This window comes from Saccoglossus kowalevskii, chromosome 10, assembly GCF_978046115.1.
Source record: "Saccoglossus kowalevskii chromosome 10, keSacKowa6.1, whole genome shotgun sequence".
Taxonomy (NCBI): Eukaryota; Metazoa; Hemichordata; class Enteropneusta; family Harrimaniidae; genus Saccoglossus; species Saccoglossus kowalevskii.
In genome coordinates this window covers 14,959,138-14,981,920 of record NC_140650.1, presented here as the reverse complement: position 1 = coordinate 14,981,920, position 22,783 = coordinate 14,959,138, and the positions used below count along the sequence as shown (strand labels likewise).

The following is a 22,783-nucleotide window of genomic DNA, read 5'->3' as shown; positions in this document are numbered from 1 at the left end:
CATGGACATGTATCCTAACATGTATAATCTATGTACCAAGTTTGAATGACAACTGACAAAGCATGTCCAAAATACAACATTTTCAAAAAACAAGATGGCTGCCAGTCGGCCATTTTGAATCGAATCGCTAAACCACTGCATGTGCATATGTCCCACATAAGGTACTAGGCACATGCAAAGAATGAACGGAATCGGCCCACAGGATTCTGAAATATGACGTTGGATAGACTGACGCACGGACAGACGGACACACGGACGGTCGGACGGACAGACTCAGGAACTCACGGATGGTCTGGGACATGTATCCTAACATGTATGATCTATGTACTAAATTTGAATGAAAACTGACAAATCATGTCCAAAATACAACATTTTCAAAAAACAAGATGGCTGCCAGTCGGTCATCTTTGATCCAATTGTGAAATAAATCATCATGGACATGTATCCTAACATGTATAATCTATGTACCAAGTTTGAATGAAAACTGACAAAGCATGTCCAAAATACAACATTTTCAAAAAACAAGATGGCTGCAAGTCGGCCATTTTGAATCGAATCGCTAAACCACTGCATGTGCATATGTCCCACATAAAGTACTGGGCACATGCAAAGAATGAACGGAATCGGTCCAAGGGATTCTGAGATATGACGCCGGACGGACGCACGGACGCACGCACGCACGCACGGACGGACGGACGGACGGACGGACGGAGACTGAATTATAAGTCCCCGTTTTCGGACTTCGCCGAACGGGAACTAATAAAATGCAAATTTCTCCATTTCAAACACATGCAGACAAGGCATGATTTTATACATTGAAAAAAAAAACTTAACAAATATTCTGTTCTCTGATTGGTCTAACTGTTAGGTGTTGGGGTTGGGTAGCCAATCAGGCACAATCTTTCAAAGAGCTTTGCATTGACTCTATATTTACCGATTTTTGATGGTATTAACATCCACTCTATCTTTTGGAGGAAGTAAATATTGAAAAATATGGTCAGCCAGATGGTCAGACCAACCCAGAATAGGACCACAGGTGTTTCTACGATTATTTTATTGGTTCATACAAAACAAATTAATCTTGTATATATGTGTACTGTATTTGCTCTATTAGAAGCGCACTACAATAAAAGCAGTCAGCATATTACAAAACTTAACAGCTGCTGTGTTGGTGTGTGGTTTTCGATTGATTGCTGTTTAACATCACACCCGTGGGACGAATGACCCTGACCCCCTGACCTCTACGTATTGGAGTATAGATACAAATTGATACTGGGTAATTCAATTCATGGAACATCACAACATTTCATTGACAACCACATCTGGACCATCACCATGGCAACCCACTTTGTACAGCCCATACATTCAGGGGTTGTAACACATTTGTCATAATGTATACAAGGTCACTAGACGGAGTTTAATTGGTTTTGGGGAAAAAAGATTAAACTCCTTTCCACAAAAATGCATTTGGGGGATTTTGTATTATTATTACAGCTGTAGTTTGGACAATTTACATTACCACTAAAATTGAAAGTTGGCTTGCTCTTATGGCGAAATGGGATTAGACTTGAGCAAGTTATAGCACACACATTAATGTAATTGGGAGTATCCCCGCAGGAATTAAATTACACACATCAACGATGAATTTAATTCATTTGTTGTGCATTTGTGGACAAGGGGGGTTCATTTGACAACACAACTGCACCAATACCAAAGATTGATCGGGTATTACCGTGAAATGAATTATTGTCATTACTGTTATTCCTCTGCAAATTTGTAATAACACAGATGCTCAACTTTTCCTTGCCACTGACTAGACATTTATTGTGCAGCATTTTATACAATGTTAAACTTCTTTAAATTCTGAAATGAACATATAAAAGCATATATGCTTGTTTCATCAACACAATTGCAGGATCCAATTATTCTAATCACATTAGTTTTTCCGGGCTCTGAACAAATACTGGTAAACGAAATGAACATTTTTCTTCATTGTAGAAAAGGGCCATTTCGACATTTGTCAAGTTTTCAAAAAGTAAATTTTTGTTAGTACAAAATACAAATTTATCTATTTTTGAAAACCATCACAAGTATATCAAAAGTTAGCAGAAGGTACATTTCATGAATTGGCGTGGATGAAATTTCACAAAATCTTTGCAATGTCCAGTATTATAAGAGCACTGATCAACAATTGTCTCTCATGGAAGTAATCTGGTTTACAGCATATTTTTATCTTTTCTCGCCGAAATTTTGCTTTAATTCTCCTGAACATTTTTTAATTTTGACAGGCAGACAGGTCTCGATAAATATGCAGAATAATTTCATGATTGTTGACTTTCTAAAAGGGTCAAAATCTTATTCTGAACAAGATTTGCAAAATGACATGTATTCAATCATGACTGTTGGTGGAATTTTCAAGAGAACAACATTTTTGAGAGTTTTTTCATTTTATGAGCATCGAAAACTTCAATGATTGAATTTACATTCCGAATGATAAAGTCAACTTTTATTAACATTAAGCCACATAAATTTTTGTTATATTTTAGTAAAAAAATTGATCAAGACTGATAAGCCCGACATGTAGACAGGAGTGGCACACTCGCCGGCCGAACAGCATCAGACCCCACTAACGCCTAACAGAGTTTATGTATTGTCGGCAAGAGCAATACTGCGAATTCGAAAAGTTAACACCTTCTTGCAATGATTTTCAATGAATATTCATTTTGGTGGTCATGGTACCACCGTCAATCAAAGCAATGTTTGCATTGTCGGCAAAAATCACTGCTTTCAAGAAGATGATAAACTTTGCCGTGAATGGTTACTCTTTGATGGCTGTCACTATCTGATGTTCCTTCAATTTGATTGGTTACCAACAAAAAATCATTGGGGGAAGTGAAACACAACATCATTCTGTTAGTGTGTTGGGTTTGGAGCACTCACGTGACATTGTCAGACTAGGCCGATAGTTAGTGGAAAAAATTAAAGCGTTTCAAAAGGTTAAAGATGCAATATGGATGACAACATTTAAAAAAATTGTTTGATATTGCATGTTAATGAATATTCATTGTGATTTATCTTGCACATAATAGTAAACCTTCTACGAAACAAAAAATTATACATTTGCAACAATTGTACATTTTTATTACCGACAGATAACCCCCAAGTTATCAATATTTAGTTTGAATCACATAGCAACCTTTCAAAGCAACGACACAATATATTTTATATACTGATACCAATTTTATTGGATATATATCTTCATTTTACAAAAAGAAAAAAAAACAGGGCACACAGACTACGAAAGTTGAATATAATAACCACTTACGAAACCATCAATTCTAGATACAACTATCAATCTCAAAGGCGTGTCCAGATAATAGTCGGTTAAATTTGTAATACAAAAAGAAAAAAAAAAACACCCACTCTTTGCGGTCCGTTGAGCACAATACCTAACACTCAAGTATAAATTCTTATACATTTTTGACAAAAAAAGTCACCACCCCATCCCTGCTCACAAAAACCACATCAATAATTACAAATATTTGAAGATTGTTACTGTTAATACTGTTACTATTTATAGTCATGATGTTACTATAGTTACGCAGTCCCCAAAATATTGAACTCCCGTTGATCACCAGAGCTACAAAGTTCATTCACTTGATATACACTGGAACGACAACAATGAATGTCTTTGTATATAATTGGAACAAAAGGACAAACACCAAATTTTTAATTAATAAACAATTAGTGTCGTAGGAAAAAACCAACTGCTGCTGCTGCTGTATACCTAAATATTAAATTTAAAAAAAAAAAAAAGAATTTCGATATGCTTTTTTTGGAACCAAAAACATGCGAATGGTTTTATACTTTATAGAAAAAATAAAAGGCACTCTTGTGGTGGTCTTTGGAATATATTAATCACAAGCCGAGAGAAAAAGAACTAAGAAAATCAAATTGGATATCAAAAGAAATAGATTGTCACAAAAGTAAAGACAGCAGCAGTTCCATGTGGTAAAAACACTCTGATTTACCGCAACAAGAAATTTGACAAAATACAGCATTGGGACAAACGGTGTGCATTTCCATCGCTATACACATTTCAGAATTTTTGATCAACACCTGCAAGGGACATTTTGTTCCATCAGTTTTGTTCCAAATTATCATAAACCGGTAAACATTGACACCCAAAATTTGGCTTGAAAAAATGTACGCTGTGATAAAGGTTTTGAGAAGACTTTTCACACAGCAAAGATTAATGTTGACGTGAGACACATAAAATAATAGCCTCACATGTACTCCTTATATTTATCAACTAAATAGCGTCGCAGTTAATCTCACTTGCAGGACCATGCTTACTGAATTCATAATTTTTAATTTTATATTTTATCACTCCCATTTCTAGTACCTACCAGTTCGTGTTTCCTCTGACAGAAATGGAAACAGGGAAAAAATACAGAACGTTGAAAAATTACATTTACAATTTGACACCAACAGGTGGCGCTGTCTCACAAGTGAAATGAAAGTCCACCTTCCATACTGTAAGGACAGCAACCTCGCATACCATTAATTCCATCAATGTTGTAGATTTCACAACAATAAATCTAATATTTTTATAAATATTTAAAGCATAGGTTCATCACTCTTCTAAAATGGTGAAAAAGCAAACTGAACAAGATGAGGTGAAAGGACTAGGCACTGGGTTCACTAGAGATAAGAAACCACACACACACATACACACGTAGTTAATAGTATTGCTTAACTGGGCTACCACTGGCTAACCTATTCACCTCCCAACATTGAACATGATGAACAACGACACTGAATCAGCAGCGGCGATGGCCACAATGCCGAAAACAGTAACTTTTATAATGGTAGAAAATCAATGGAAGATACCCAGTGAAGATAAACAACATTGAAAACAATGATTGTCCATTGCAACGTTACTGAAATAGCCATCAATTTTAACACACACCAAGTGCAGCCGCAAATAAAAACTTGTTTTTTCCTCTTTAGAACAGCACATAGATGTTGATTTCATTTTGCACAATTGCTTCTACAGTTATTGCATGTCTGTCTTCGTTTTCCTCGTCTGACAATGAGGTAGTAGATCGGAAAGGGATAAAATCACGCAATGATTTCGCGGTCAAGTACTCCTCTGTATTCGGACATTATTGTCTTGTGACCGAACAGTTGTGTTATCATTCATGCTTGTTTTGGCAACGCATCACACAAAGCAGCTTGTCATTATTGATGCCATCCCCCCAAAAAAGTGTTATGGTCCATCCACACAATCAATAGTAGTAGATTCCATTTATATACAGGGGTAAATCCCCCTAATCAGATTGAGCAGACGAGAGTTCTGAGGCATCAGCACGGCATATTGGACAGGTACGGTTTGTCTTCAACCACTTATCAACACATTTTGTGTGGAATTCGTGGTTGCACGTTAGTACACGTAGTAACTGGCGCTGTTCGAAATCACACATACAGACAACACAGCTGCAAGAAAAGTGAAAAAAACAATGTCAATAATTTGACTAAAGCATATACATACAAAAGGATTATTGAAATTTGAGATCACATTACACAGGGGAGTGACAAAATTGTATGTCCGGTAATATAACTGTTTTGCGCACCAAAACCGCAACATAGCCAGATAAGTTGCTGACTGGCTTGCAATGTTCATCTTGAGATCATTACATAATTAGAACTGGTTAGTTCAAACCATTTTTATGCATAGCAAACCAGTCAGCAACATGGCTTACAATATTGCTATTTTGGTGTTCAAAACAATATGGTGGAGACAACACTAGTACAAGTCTAAGTTCAAATCAGTCATTCATTCATTCATTCATTCATTCAGAGCCTGTACCAATCTATAAAATGCTCAGATATTGCAACTTTCTATTGTTTACATCCAACCAATGCGTTCATAGATAGATAATACGTTAAAGGATGAAGGAGAATTGTGCAGGTCGTACATGTATTTTTTCCTTCAAATTCCAACTACATGTACGAAAGCAAGCACCACACATGCAACTCAGTATTTAACTTACCACGTTTGATCACTCCCCGATTGGTGGGTGTCGGGATTGTATCTATATGACGGCAACTGTTCAATGTCTGCCTTTGTTAAACCCCTAGGTTTTGCCTCTCCGAGTCTCTCAGCGAGATTCAATAATGCCTATGAAAAAAAAAAAATCATCAGTAAAGGACATTGCGTCATTGTGTACGTGTGCTCACAGAAATTAATCGACTTAAAGACAATGTGTGCACTGATATCTGAATTAACACGACATATTGACAAATGTTTTATTAGTTCATTTTAATGAGCCTAACCTCATAGTTTTCGGTCTCACTTCCATCTTCACTATCAATCTCCATACCATACGGTGGTACCATTGGTGGATTCGACAGCAAAGCACTGAAAACAACAAGTGATAAACAAATAAACACAAATACAAAGACATCTTGTTTTAACTCGTGATTTTATCAACAAATCTTTTCAATATATTTTATTTTCAAAATGGCGGTTTCACTTTCAGCAGTCAACCTTTAACCTTTTCACCACCAGACTTTTTCGCCTAAAATTTTCTGTATTTTTTTCCTTAAATTCTTCAATATTTCTGGACACTAATTATGGAGCCAACAGATAAAATTTGAATCAATTTTCAGTTTTTACTCAAAACATTTGGTTATTTTTGTTCCATCTTCTGAAGGAAAGAACTATTTTGTGAATATGTGATGAAAAGAGGGAACTGGTGGTGAAAAGGTTAAAGACCATAATTTTTTCTGACAAAATTTTGGTTAAAACTAAAAAATATTATTTATACAGAGTTCTAATGAGAAAGGCAACTTTGTTATTCAAATGGTTCAAGAAAAAAACAAAACAGTGTAGGATGACTAAAATAAAACTGAATGTTACTTACAGATAATGCAGTAGACCTGGGTACGATGGCTGAGTAGGCTGTGGGTGTGCGTGGGGGTGAGTGTGGGGGTGTGCATGAGGGTGGGGGTGGGGATGTAGATGTGGATGTGGATGGGGATGCTGCACTGCGGGTTGGGGTCTCCATCGTCGTCCTGTCAACCGCCTCTGTTGATATGCCATACGACCAAACCGGGCAGGGTAGGAATGTTGTTGGAAATTGTGCTGCAAAGAAATAAAAACAGAATTGTATTATATGTGATAATATCCCATAACCACTATGGTTCCCTGACGAAGATATTCAGCTACCGGATTGACTACAAACTTTTTTTAATAGAAATATTGTTGCTAAGTAACTGCTTATCAACATTAATGAGTTGAAACTCTAAAAAAAATTTCAATACATTAATACGATACTGTTTTAAAAATTTAATTTTTATAAAATAATTAAATTTATAAACTAGGTTATTTTGTGTGCATTGGCAGGTTACAATACCAACTTGCAAGGGGATGTCAATTGCTATTGTTATGAATTTTAAAATGAGTAACTGTTTAATTTTCATCAATTGTCACAAGGAGAAAATACTGCAAAAGTTGCTCCGACTACACGTTTTCAGGATGCCAGCGTTAGTTACAACATTCAGTTGTTTTTACCGATCACAAAAAAATTGCCTCTCGTGAAATTTAACCATTTTAACATATTAAGTAGCTTAGCGAAGTAAGTAATTATGAAAAAAGAGTTTTCACAAGCTAACATTTTTATTTTAAAACTAAAACTAAAATATTTAAAGATAAAAGAAGTGCGAAGGACTTTCTCACCATATATGGGAAATCTGGAGGTGCTGGTCTGACTTGCGGCTCTTGTAACATGTGTAAAGGCGGCGACGGTGTAAGTGGAGGGGTTGGATGGTGTTGGATGGGTGAAGGCACATGGTGGAATTGAGCGGTCCCTGCATGTGACTGAGGGTGTGATATCCTGTCGCTGAGTATTTCAACATCATTTTCAACAGAATGCATAGGCTGAAATTGAATACAAGTATGTTAATGATTTGTGTTACCATAGGAACAGAGTGCAGAGGATAAGGTGCATTCTTATTCAACGAACACTGAAAACTATACAAATACCTAAAACGCTGTGTAGACGTGTTTGAAAGTGGTACAGATGCATTTGAGTGTCTTTCTTATTTGGAAAACTTCATTTTAGAAAATTTTCCTATATTTGCATCGAATGCAGAAGCACTAAAAAGCATGACATGTTGCAGAAGAAATGTAGAGTTGAATGTAATAAAACATAGACAAAAAGATATTCGCTCAATTTTATTTTCACTGAATCATCCCCTTTACCGAAAACTGGGAAAATTAATCACAAGCGAAAATAAAGAATTTTATTATTACAAGTAGGAAAAAGATGTATAATAAGATTATCACGAGAATACCGCAACAAATGCATTCAGGCAGTACAGGAACACACTGACCTCCACTAAACATCAGTCAATGTGTTCGGCTTAATGTATTCGTGCATGCTTTGGGGTATTCTGGTAATAACTTTGTAGTAACACATATACAGCTAACTATACATTAAGAGGAAATCTGTCTAAAATAGACAAATGGTATTATACTGTTCTACATACTGTAGAATACTTTATTTTCGCTTGGAATTTATTTTCGCTATTTTCGCTGAAGGGATGATTCTGTGAAAATAAAATCCAGCGAATATACTTCTTTTCCTATATTTCACATTAAACTCATTAAAAATCAGTGAAGACAAATTCCATACGAAACACCCAAAACGCTTTTTCAGCGAAAATAAAGTATTCCACAGTATACTTGCTGATATAAATTGAATATTGGCTCTATTCAAACAGAATAATTATTTCAGTCTGTTTGACATTAGTTGTTTGAGGTTTAATCGTTATAATTGAACACAACGTTAACTAGCATTCAGAATGTCAGATCAAAAATATGGAAGAAAATAATAATAAAAACTCACCGATCTTTGGGGTTGCTGAGGAGGTAGAAATTGCGTTGTCTGTTGTAAGTGGGTGTGGTGGTGATGATGCGGATGAGGGTGGGGATGCGGATGATAATGATGCATGGGAGGAGCAGTAAAAAAAGTGTTCTGAGGGTAGATTGGTGTCATTGGGATGGTCTGCGTGACAGAACACACTGGTATATGAGTCACATTGCATGCTGGGATATGTGCCGCATTGCAAACTGTTACGGGAATACCGGCCGGATGGTGACGAGGCGGCTGCAATGGATTGCATGATGGGATACCAGGATGGTGGTGATGATGGTGGTGATGCTGCGGAGGTTGATACTGCATGTTGCATGCTGGGAAAGGCTGCGATGAGCAAATAGGAATTGTTTGCTGTGGCACGGAGAATGATATGGAAACTGGAACAGAAGACATCTGAAAACAAAAAAACAAAGAATAAAATGAATCTATATACTTTTAACTACAGGCCAAAGTTCAAATTCACACTTGTGTACTCAGCGTTATTTTGAACTATAAAATGTGTTTATGTTAATATAAATTTGCTTCATAAGGTAATATACATCTTAGAAATTACAACAAATTTCCTAATTAGAGAGGTCAATAGGTTACATATCCTAAAAATATCCTAAAAGCAGACGGATCTTACCTGGTCAACTTCAAGTACAATTGGTTGCTGCTGAGACTGTTGATGATGATGAGGGGGTGGCGGCGCTGGTTGAGACAGCCTTGGGGGTATGTTTGGTGGATGGAATGCTCTCCTTTCGTTTGTGAGTGGCGACTGGTTGTTGTATCTCCTTGCTAGTCTCTCTCGATATCTTTGGCTTTGTCTTCTAATTACAGGGCTGGGAAGGTCAAAATACAAATATTCAAAATTTCAGAGAAATGAATATATTTTGAATCATCGTCAATAAAATAAATCCATGTTATTCTTACAAAATGTGAAAAAATACCAAACTTTCTTTTATAGCTGCCCATACGAGTAAATTACGATAAATTTTTGCATTGATTATATTGATGCAATCAACATTTAAATTGTACAGTAGATGAATTCTCACCTTCTTCCACCAGATGACCTTCGACCTGGTGTATTACATCTATCCCCTGTGATATGCAAGGGGTTACCATGCCGACCAGAATTACTAAGTCGGTGTTGAGGTTCTTGATTTGATTGCCAGGGTCTGGTAGGTGGAGGACTGGGTGAATGCGTGAGATCTATAACACTGTGTGAAAGACGACGTCTCTTTCTGCTAGGACTTTCACTCTGTAAAAATAAAATAAACCATTTAAAAATACAGTGAGTGGGAGGTCGGTACCATTGTAATTGTGTACATTCATATGATGAGTCCCACACAACATGAATGAGCCCATAACAACCAATTTTCGTTGGGTGACGAATAATTCTGGCTCGCATTGAATAGCTAAGCAATGGAATCAAGCTAAAGAATTTAATCTTAAGGTTCAACTGAGTTGAAGGTTTACATGTAGAAGTAACATACCAAAGACATACAACCATGCTCACATAACTGCATATGCTTGCCTTGTTTATTTTCAAAAACCAAATACAGATTCAATGATGTATTTATACGCGAGAGCCAAGTGACAAGGCAATTTCACAGACAGACTCCCCCTCCCCGAAAGAAAAACTGATGCCTTTTAACTGCTGCTGCTGCTGCAAAAAAAAAAAAAAAAAGGAACACAACAGCAGAAAATCATAATAACTTAAACTTCCACAATATCTCAGGTCAGAAACGGGAAGTATTACAAAGGGTCTGAGTCGTAGATCATTAGCTAGACATCCTAGGCTTTTATCACTCACACATCTTCCAAAAACCATATTTGGATATGCCTCATTACCTATGCCAGACACTCAATAAGCATGGTAATTAAGTTTACTCAAATACAATCAGGTATACCGGTATATGTAGATTTCCCTATAAAACCCATATAGTTAACAGGTATAGACTTACATGCATGCAGATTTAATAAAAATTGATACCCTTCAAATGAACAAGATTTTTCCAATACTGGTACATTTTATATTCAAAATCAGAGTATAGTGTTAAATGAAAGTACATCTGGAATCATTGATCATACATAGCAGAGTGAGGCAGTTATTAAACACATCAGTCAGCCTGCAACAAGTGTAAGTTTTATTTACCCCACCTTTATACACGCATACAATTCCTTAACTGTCATGCCAAGTACTACTTCTATTGGGTGTGGCTTGATTACAGCAAACCCAACTACATGGCTTGGTAAAACACATTTACACACACTCAATGCTCACCAATCATTTTTGCTCCCCCTCCTTCAAGACTCTCCAACATAGACAACAACTGAACAAAACATTATTTTCAGACAATATTTGGAGTATTATTGTCAAATTGTTTTAAGTGTATTGAAACACCAACTGTATGTTCCAGTCCCTAAATTTCTGCTTTACTTGTTGCGACTTGTATTAAAGCATAATAACATTTCCGTTTTTTCTTGATTGGCGGTTTTATGTTTTTGTTTTTTTTCTTTCTAAAGGTGTTGATACTTCCTGTGCAAAGGCCATTCCATTTGCAAGGTTTAATTCCTGCTACTCATGTTGTTGCTATGGTCACACAGGTTCTCAGGGCATAGGATGAGGGGTCAAACAAATGGCAGGTTTTCTTGGTTGGAATTTAAAAAAAAAAAATTTTTAAGTAGAAGGAATGTTATAATGGAATTAAATTATTGTTTAATCATTTTTTTAAATGTTTCAAATTCTATCATCAATTTTTCTCAAATAGTAAAATCTATCATCTATTAAAAAAAATCTGAATAACATTAAATATTAAATAAATTAATAAAAACATATCTGAGTCGCTGCTTTTTGCCAGCAATGAAAAAGACTAGAGTAGAGCAACGACATAAAAAATTATCAGACAAATTTATGGTTGCATTTGAGACGAGAATAACCATGGAAACCATAGCATGGTGATCCTGAAAGATACTGACAAAAAAAAAAATCAGTCAAGTATTTTAAATCTCTTTTAAGGCATAAAAATAATCAAATAAAGAAAATGCATCTAAAGAGTGCTGTATGAAACTATGAATATCTTGCAGCCATATTTGCTCTCAAATATTCAGTAAAATATGACCTCATTTCTGTGGAGATTATAATTTATATTGTAAGCTTGAAGCTGACAAGAAAGCATGCAAGTCGATATAGTGCAGTCTTGATATTCAAAGCCAGTCATGTTTACCCCGAGTCTTGTATTCACCCCGTGTAATTATCACTACTTTGCGAATATTTCAGACAAATTTCAAGTGATTCTAAAATCTAAAATTAATACAATATTTTTTTTTTTATGGAAAGAATATTCCATGTCTTGAATTTTCAAAGTATTATGTGCCAGCTTACTGCCTTCCATGGTCGAGGCTTGGTTAGGAGAATTTTATGAAGTAGAAAAGACGGAAGGTTTACAAGTACAAAAATAGCTGATGTTTGAACAGCATGAATCCATTCAAGTATAGAACAGCATATACAAAGAATTCCTAGCAAACAATATCAATCTAGCAAACCATTAGAGTGACCTTGGTGAAGTTATTATTTCCTGTGTCATTGACATTGTAGATGAGAATATACAAAACTTTAATCAAAATCCAACACATGGCAGTTTTTTTTTTTTTAAAAACACGTAGGTACATCATATAGAGGAAGTAATTTTAAAACATGCAAAAAGCATGTGATAATTTCATGCTGACCCCCCCCCCCCCCCGATCAGTCTTGACACAAATAATTTCATTTCATTTATTTCTTTTGTATTTTCATCAGCATTTTATACCAATACAAATGACATATGCAAGTCAACGTTCCAAAAAGGTCAAGATACGTGTAGTTTATAATATTGATAAAAATAAATGATCAGCCAGCAATAAAACACAGAGCAGGCCAGCATGATTTACTTCAAACCCAAATGGCGGAAACATTGACCTTGACTGCCACAGCAACATTGACATTGAGTGTCACTATGAAAAGGTACCCAATGATTCCCTCTGCCATACCAGAGGTCTATCAGCAATTTTATTATTTACAAATTAGAAATTCAGCAAGATGATCACCCCAATCCTATTTGGACTGATTTTACTGACGTTTTAACCAAGCACAGTTATTACAGTGAAAACCTGTGCCTGGAGGCACCATATGCTTCTAAATAATTTAACAGCACTACTGCCTGTAAGTAAGACAATATATAAAACAACTAGAGAGACCAGTTTGAAAACGGCCAGGGATTACCAGCTATATAATCATACCCAGTAGTAGACTTTCTGTCTCTGATCCCAATTCTATTCTCATCTAGCTCATCAATCCTGTGAAAAAAACAAAACTTTCCACGATTGTCTCTTATCCATCTACTTCTAAGTGAATTTGACTTTGACCTTGCATTGTGAATCCGCTAATCAATGTTCAACTTTCAACAGGAAGTATCCTGTCGTTCATCTTGAATCATCTCTCTCTCTCTCTCTCTCTCTCTCTCTTTCTCTCTCTCTCTCATCCCATCACATCACCTGCAGGCTCTCAAAGACATTAACACAGCTGCAATGGTAAATGTGATCTTAACCCATCACAGTTATTTCCCATTCACATGAAAATAACGGCATTTTACAATTTAACGTTTCTCAGCGAACTGCAGTGACGACACCACTTGTAATATTCAAAATAATGCGAATGATTAATTTGAAGTGATCTATATTTCGATACAAAGGCTCATGGGTAATGTGCTTAACCAAAGGGCTTCAATAGCTAACAAAAACTTCAACCATGGACCTGAATCCAATCGTGGGGATCTCCCGTAGTAAATTTTTTATAAGTTTCCATAATAAAGGTTCACGCCTTTATTGTAACAATTGCTGTAAACAACAAGTAGCCTACGCGTAACACTGAGTTACAAAAAACTTTGGTAAAGTAATGCCTTGTTCTGGGTCTCAGCTTCAAAATGGATTGAAGTTATCTCTCTCGGTCTGATGCACACGTCTTCACCAGGAGTCTATCTATTGAGACATTTCATATGAAGGCTAGTTAGAAGATTACCTTGAAGCTAACAGAATATAAAAACAAAGTTTATTATTACCATCGAAAACTAGAACAGGGTGGTTCTTGATTACAGAGTAGAGTGACTGGAAATGCCTCAAGTTGGAAACACGATGACTTACAACACAGCTAGAGCCTAGACAGTATGAACTATGGTAGTGTAGTTCAAAATAAGTAAAAAGTACCCTCCCCCTTATAGTACTGAAATTGTATTAATTTCTCTCTAATGTAATCTAATTTTCGTTGATAGGAATTTTCAAGATTCGACTATAACTGCAACAAAATTTCATCGATTTTCACTAACTTCCACTAAAATCGTGAAAACGCGACTCTCAGGAAAAAATTTACAGTTTTCAGTACTTTTACAGTCATTGCATTGCCTATGCGACTGAAAACCTGCAGGAATTTTAACCTACAGTCGGTGTATACCGTAAATCAACACAGAGACACCTAGTATCGAGCAGAATAAAAGATTATTACTGCTTAATGCTGACATGTGTAAGCACATCTCGTCTTTACGCATATGTGAATATAAGTGTAGATTCAGCAAGACGGTTGGAACACTTAAAGATGCTTGTTGGTGTACCGTGTGTGTGTGTGTGTGTGTGTGTGACCATAACGTCAAGGATCCCAGTGGTAATAGAAGACCGTTTGCAAGAACTGCATTCCCATTCAGTGATGAGAAAGCTCAAGGCAAAACAGATTCTTGTATAATTAACCGAGCTAAGTATAGACAGAAGAGGTTTTGTGTAAGTCGATCAAGTAGCTCATGTCAGAAGCACGTAATCGCAATTAAACTTGTAGGTTGAATCATTCAAAAATTGTCAGAAAAATGGCCATAACCCAAAGCAACGATTTCCAGATTTCATCTCAATGTGATTTCAAATAGAACACAATTGCACCAGGCAGACTTTTGAAAAACAGTATGTCAACAAGATTTGGTAACCTTAATACTATTAATAGTCTTAGATAGGTTTCTTTCAATGTAAGTAAGACGACATGTAATGTATTTCCTCTATCAGTAGAAAACGACTTTAATTGTTGTTTTTATTTTTAATAATTATTGTAAATTTTCTGATTCAAAGGGGGGTCAGTGACTTTCGCAAAATCGCAAACACTTCTAGCAACACAAATATGTCAGTGTACACACATGTTTCGAGTCTACCAACAAAATTTGATTGCAAAAAAGGTCACATACCAAAAGCTTACTTTCATTTCATGGTCGAATATTAGAGTTTCGTAACCATCCTTGTCCATTGACATCGTACTGCACATGCCACCTTTATTCAATGCATTGTTTCTACACAATGGTACATTTGTTGCATTATTTCTGTTCAGTTTATCAAGCATTTCATTCAACCTTATGAAAAAGAGCTCTCCTAATTGGAAGATGTAATGTATCTAACCCACCTGTCATTACAATTGTGCGCATTATTTTCTTTTTTTTTGGAACACAAAATATGTTGGTTTAGTCGCATGGTTTAAAAGTAAACTGGTGAATAATGAAGCCGTATACTGAATTTTAAAAGACAGTCAATCAACTATGCCTAATTTTGATAATCGCTCAATATACAGTAACAAAAATTATTATTATAAGTCAATATTACTACAGTTCAGTGTCACGTTTTCCCCATAATTGGAAAACTGATTTCCCACACTGCTTGACAGTTTTGTACAATTTTTTTTATTGATTGTAGACTAAGTTCAGTACTGGAAACAATTCCGTCTATAATTTGAGAGTACAACGGGTTTATTTAAAAATAAATAACCGTTTTTTTCTATAATCCGGTCAATACCAGCGTTTTCACGTTATTTTGTTTTATCAAAATTTCTAAAATTCTGTCTGTCAAAATAAAATCGGAAGTGCGAAAATAGGATAATTTTTTTTGCCGGGAATGTTTCATTTGTCTGAACAGAATCGAGGTGATGCGTGTCAGCACCATCTCACTACTACATGTACATGAATTCAATTAAGTTTCAGTTGAATCTTTTCACAGCATTGGGAGATAACCGACTTACCTCTAATACTAGAGACACAAACCTAAAACTAACTTCCTATTTTGAAAACACAACTGCTCGATAGACGCCCACACGTACAATGTCCCTTTCTATAAACATCAATATCGTGTTGAATGTAAAAATCAATACCATTTCTATTATAAACCACAGTACTGTTTTTATTTTTTTTTATGAGTGTTTTTCTCCAAAAGAATAGCACCAAGTTTGACCGAAGGTTGTCCAAGGTGATACTTCTGACGTATAAGCAATATTGAATAGATTTCATGGGCAAAAGGGGGATGGGGGGTTGATGACCTAGAAATCTACAAACATTAAAAAGGATAGCATTGCATCTATTCAACAACGAGTCAAGCTTTAATTTCTGACTGGCGCATCAACAGACTTCGTGCTTACACAGTAACCCTGAAATACGAGAGCGTCTTTAATCCAAAAGTTCATCTCCCTACAAGACAGCATGTGTTTTCATTTGGTTACTGTATACTATCTATGGAAATTCGACTAAGCCCGTACACAGGGTCAATCACTAAGTCACACAGTAGAGAGCAGGTCTCATAATTAAGCTTGCAACAGGATTATGCTAATCGGAATATCTCAAATTAAAACAAAAAAAACTGTAGGATTATCGTCTGAATTATTTACAGTTATGAATCGATGCGATTACATTTTTTAATATTATAAATTGTTTGTTAAATGGATGTGCACAGATGGAGAAAGTTCAGCCTATAAGCTCCCTTAACTTCCGTAACAAGCATGCAGACTCCCTAGACTGACAAGGTTTAATTTTTGATGCTTTTTTTTTTTTTTTATTGATAACGATATTTTATTTTTAAATGCAAGGTATCTGAATATATAACAGAATTTTCGCAACTCAGAAGTACATCCATTTTTCAACAAATGTTAAGAGCAATAATTTTAATACCAGCTTCATAGATCTCATAGCAAATGTTAAAAGTGGAGAAATACCTTTGAGCCAAAAAACAATACAGATCGTTACAATGACAATAATTTCCACACCACTGAAAAGGTAGGTGCAGGGAAAATGTATTTTTCTTTGCAAGAACAATGAACTCAGTATTAGGCCAAGACTTAATACACAAGGGAGGGGAGGATAAACACAGTTGATTCCTCTATTAGGAGAACGAAAATTGCCTTCTGACTAGGATACAAAGATGCCCTGTGTTTCATTTAAATGATTGGATTTGGAAAAAAAAACATGCTTTTTTAATATTCCCAACCAATCAATCACTACATATCAATTTTTTTTTTTAATAATTTCTTTAAAAAAAAAAACATTAACAGACAAGAAGCATAAAAGTGGTTACGATGAAATTGATGTGGCAAATTTACACCACCATGACAACATCAATTTGATCAAAGCAGACACACATCATCAGACACATGTACCCAACATGCAGAAATGAATTTGCCGACCAACCATCCGACTAACCTCCATTTTGGGTAAAATTTATATATTTATAGAAATATACATTAATCAAAAATTGATGGTATATTTTTTAAATTTCTTTCTTTCTTTCTCTCCTTCTTTTAATTGTTTCACGTATGTTTATTCTGAATCTAAAATTCCCCTATCTGGTACAAATACTGTGTAGAGGTCAGTTCTCTTAAAGCAACAAAGTAATCCCTTCAGGACCGCACCTCATTCATTCCATTTAGGTTACTTTATAACGCCTGGCCTTGGATTGACTGAGTTGAGGGTATACAATGGCTACCTCTAGAAATCCGTATTACCATATGCTGGAACAGTTCCTATGTATCCCTTGATATCAGCAATCGTAATTGAATTTCATTGTCCATAATTTAGAAAATAAAACCTCGAAACACCGATAATTATTGTAAAACTTATCAGATAGATGTTTTCTACTAGCAAGTGTTGTATGCTTTCTGTGTAAATCATCCTTGTAGTTCAAACTTTGACCTCTTCGGATTAAAATACATTCACATTTCGGAGCTTATTCATTGCCCAAGTTCCCCACCTTCACAAAAGTAATAATAACCGTTATTCTAACATTCAGTATTCAAAAACAGAAATCAGCTATGATTGTATTTTGTGAGTGTGTTTTGAGTACGTATTAAACGCCCTGAGTATCAAGGACGATACAGTGTTTACAGTTAAACAACATACACTGCCGAGCAGTTCAAGCACTATGAGTACGAGGTCAGTACAGAATGAACACAGTAGGAACTCAGTTATGTAGGACACACTGACTGACTAAACAGTAAAAAATTCGCAATACTTGAAGACTGCAACAACATACATTTCCTGCACGTATAATTTAGTCAACAAAATCAACTTACTTTGCTCTCCTGTATAAAAGCTGCTACACACAGACATGCTTTCCGGTGCAGTTTAATTTATCCTTCATGTGATAATGACTCTAGGAACAGTGGTAGCATTATGCACAGAGAGAGAGAGAGAGAGAGAGAGAGAGAGAGAGACAATCTGCTATCGTAGCTAGCAGCTTAGAACAACACACTAGTCTCATAGATCCTGGTACCACGAACAATTTCACACTTGAGAAGCCTTTCCTCTTAATACAGACTGAATACAGAGTTCCAAATCCATACCTCAAGTGCTATTCAAAAGCAGATAAAAGAAGTACCTCCCACTATCATTCTTTATCAATACCCCCTACTGTTAGGTGACCTTTTCTCATCCACCAATAGAAATGCGTCTACACTGTGTGACCTTCCACGCGCCTACATCATTCAAATTTAACTGTACAACATGTAGGGGAGGGCATGTATACATTGAGCAGGACAATACCTAAGAAGATTAACAGCCCCCATTAGGAACATCTCGGTGGGGGACTGCGAGCTAAATAGCAGCTATATAGGGGGGGGGGGGTAGGCAGCCTGTACATATGGATCCGGGTTGTGATATGATCTCATATAGTATACATGTTACATCTAACCATTGGGAATCCATTTTACACTTCACACAAAAAAAAAGCTGCACAGCTGTTTCACTTTTTTCAAGAATTCATAATTAGAGAATACAAATTTATTTTGTTGTTGTTGCGAGAGAATTGTTACATAATTATTCTGTAAACACTTGACACAAGGATTTTAAAAGCATAGTTTTAAAATCGTTTATTTTGGAGCTTAGAGTGAAGGTTTCAATTAACCCGTAGAATTCATTTTATTTTTGTTTAAATTTACCGAAGAGCTTAATAAAGTAACTGGAAGATCCTTTTTGTATTTTGTTCCGAGACTAAGATTACAAAATAGTTGGGAGCATGCCAAGTACAAATTATAGATTTCTAAAAATAAAATACATGTTTTAATAATAAAACAAAATCATATTTGAAACGTGTAAAAATTTGGTATAAATTGCTAGGTTTTGTTTCATAGTAATTTTGTATGTACCTGTTGATTCCATGCAATTATTTTATATTGCGTATCTGAAATACACATGTCTGAGTATTTTTTTTAATTTAAATAATGTTAATAGGTAGCCACCATTCTTCTGAGCCAATGGCAAAAATGCAATCAGTACAGCCTTGTTATTTCAGATAAAAGACACGATAACACAACATCGGTATATACCGGTAGGCTGCGATAGATTTAGCCATACCTCAGTGTAATACATTCAAGGAAATCTGACAATGCTGTACATTAAAATAAAACAAGTCTAATCTCGCTGTCCATTTTTAATCACCAAATTTCTGTCATCACTGCTAATAAGCGTGACCATACTGCAAGCCATACAGTTTTGGATTTAAGAATTTATTGAAGTTTAATAACACAGTATTTCATTTACTCAGTAAACTTTATGTGCATTGCCAGCTGGGTGTTTTTGTTGTACTACCCCTTTCTCTCAAGCTGTTGCCAACATCAAAAATAAAATCACCCAAACTTTTAATAGTGTGCAAAGCAGTGTTTATATACAAAGCAGTGGAACAAAAGACAAATTTCAAATGGCTGAGCGGCCATCACACACCCATGCTACACTTGTAAATGACGGCATCTAATACGACACAGCCCTTTTCTAAAGTACCAAGCTATGTAAAGATAAACTTTTTTACTTCTTATCAATTCAATGGCGTTCTTTTATAGTTCTATCACTTTTATCTTCCATCCCACCTCCCCAAAAAAGACAAAAAAAACAACAACGCTGAATAATTTTTTTTTTTCAAATTTAAATTAATTTAGTGAAATGAGTCGGAATGTCTGGACTGTGTGAAAGAAACATACGACAAGCTATTGTTAATTGGTGAATAAATTTAAATTTTCAATATTTAATTATGTAGATTAAAAGACCACCTTTGTCTGTAGATTCATTCATAAAACGAGACTACACTGCTAACACATGTACTGGCTTCACCCAATTTGACTGAAAATAGGGAATAAAATAATATAAGGTCATTAGATTTGTCCCAAGATACTCTCATTAAAAATGTTAATTAGTTGAGAGGCAAAACAAAAGATTGCGAATTTCAATCACCATATGGCTGATCAACATATCAATGAGGTGTGCTTTTATTTTGACCATGTCAACACAACTCGGTCACTCAATGAATGTGGGACAGTGAGTTAACAGACCAACTAGTACTTGATAGCATGGAACTAAACACATGACCTTGACTAGTTTCATGTTTCCAGTGAGTCTGGATAATCAACAGACACAGTGGATCAAACGTATTAGAATGAAAATGTAGAAATGAACAAAGAAAAAAACAAAAAACGTATCTCATAATATACCCATCTAGGAGTGTAAGTCAAAGAAAAATTTCTCGTGAAAAAAAGAAAGAAGAGAAATACAAAACACTAGGCTTTAGGAATGAAGCAACCTCCAGGCAACACATTACATACTAGGTTTTGAGAAAAACGAATATGAAAAGCCATTAAGTTTACGAGAAGCAGAACTTCACAAGGTATAGAAGCCACTGAAGAAGGACCCGATCAATGCCATTCATTACATTATAATAAACATTCCACTCACCGACAACCAGTCATTCAACCACTATCAGCTCCTTGCTTAATCCAGAGACGGACAGAACTGTCCAAGGCAAGCGGTGTTGTTACAAATGAAAACTGTTAGGACATTCCCCCAAGCCTATGCTTTTGTAGCACAGGAAGGAGTGAATCACCATTACATACTGACTAGTCAACATAGTCGGTGAGTAATACTAAACCGACAGCCGCTCTATGAACTCAAAAAGGAAGTCATTTGAGTATGCGCCCCCATTTTTAGTTCCTGTTTTATGTTATGTCCATAATGACTCAACTCTGTACAGGGATTCTCTATCCTTATGTACCAGTGATTAGTACTTCTCTATTTCTCGTTAGGAACGTTTTCTTTAAAAACAAGTTATATATAAGGTAGAGCCTAGCACAGAAAGTGTTGCCAAGAGAATTAAATTCACAGTTTTGAATGTCATAATCAGTCTGGTTTTATGGACATTTCAGAGACATTAATTTAGCTACTGATAACTGTTATCAATTCCAACCAATAAAAACACTCCCAAAGCTTTGATGCTCTCCTCTCACTGTATCCCCCCCCCCTCCCCACCAGCTAGACTACAGCATATGACATCAGAGGGATATTGGAGACTATAATCCCTTCGCCCCCAGGGACAAGTTAAAAAGTTACAACAGAGCCTTGTACAAATCATGCTAACAGTGGATTAGGAAAAGTGAAGTCACACCATCAGTTTCACATGGTAGGTGAAAAATAAAATATCATTGAATTTTGTTATTTTTTTAAATCAAGCTTGTAGAAGTATTGACAAATATATTTTACAAATTTTCAAAGCTGTTACCTTTTGAATCAACTTTTTATTCACAAATTTTGATTAGGATTAGTAATCAATGATAAACTGTCAATTTATTCCAAAGTTTATAACAAAATGATACATGCAGTTAATTTCATAAAATTTTGCAAAATGTTGGGAGGAAAAATTAAGGCCATTCAATAATTAATATTACACAGGTCGGTAATTTTCACAGTGAAAGAATAAATGTTTCAGTCTACAGCAATGGAGTGAGAACGAAAGGGATTTTTGAGTGAACCAGATATTTTCCAATGTGATACTAACAGTACTGAAACTGAACATAAAGCAATGTCTTAGTGTGGGGAAAGATCCTGCGGAGGAGACCGAAAAAAGGGGGTCAAAGACGATAAAAAAAAGAGGACATGGCTTCTTGTTTGTTCAACATAATGAAATGTTGTGGTTTCAAGTGGAGCATGAAATGGAAAAAAAAATGGTTGAAACAAAAGTGGTATGCCACCTAACCTAAGAAAGCTTTTTATCTACCACACTGGGCTCTGTCCAAGAATGTGTGCACACAGGATCTGGGCTTTCAGAAAGTTTCATTTGCATAAGAAAGTATTTGCCCTCTCTACTTGAATGGTTTCAGAGATAACAATGCTTTGTGTCTGCAATGCATTGTGGGAAGCCACATAACAGCAGGATTAGCGAGATAAGAGCTGGCCACCTCACATGCAGACTTCCATGCACAATACATGAAAAAAAAAAATCATGAAAAAAAACAATTGTATGATATATTATCCATTCTGGTTAGTGATTAATAAAGAAAATCTGTTACATAGAGATATGTTCTTTAAATGGCTCAGCATGCTAGGGGGTCCTGATTCAGCTGAATGGTGGTGATTGTACTCCAGTTTCATTTGTACACTGTATACACGTAGTGATCGAAGGACATACGAATAGAACTCATACAGGTAGAAATCCAGTAGCACTATGTCAACATTGCCTTTCAATCAATACACCCATTCATCCTTCAAAAAGGATGAAGA

The 22,783-nt window shown here is 35.6% G+C and overlaps 1 protein-coding gene across 4 annotated transcripts in view; it reads right to left on the bottom strand.

Moving 5' to 3' along the window:
- Positions 1-3,220: 3,220 nt before the first annotated feature.
- Positions 3,221-22,783, bottom strand: part of LOC100376112 (E3 ubiquitin-protein ligase RNF38-like) — a 42,004-nt gene continuing 22,441 nt past the window's right edge. For 3 of the 4 annotated variants that reach the window (XM_006816677.3, XM_085504297.1, XM_085504298.1), the window contains exons 3-10: positions 9,980-10,185; positions 9,571-9,766; positions 8,916-9,338; positions 7,745-7,945; positions 6,930-7,150; positions 6,340-6,424; positions 6,057-6,184; positions 3,221-5,499 (exon numbers count right to left, since the gene is read on the bottom strand). In XM_006816677.3, coding sequence (XP_006816740.2) covers positions 5,334-5,499; positions 6,057-6,184; positions 6,340-6,424; positions 6,930-7,150; positions 7,745-7,945; positions 8,916-9,338; positions 9,571-9,766; positions 9,980-10,185 — 1,626 coding nt within the window. In that variant the 3' untranslated portion in view covers positions 3,221-5,333. Of the gene's footprint in view, positions 5,500-6,056; positions 6,185-6,339; positions 6,425-6,929; positions 7,151-7,744; positions 7,946-8,915; positions 9,339-9,570; positions 9,767-9,979; positions 10,186-10,420; positions 10,572-22,783 lie in introns of those variants that run through there. The other variant, XM_085504299.1, reaches the window with a different exon arrangement.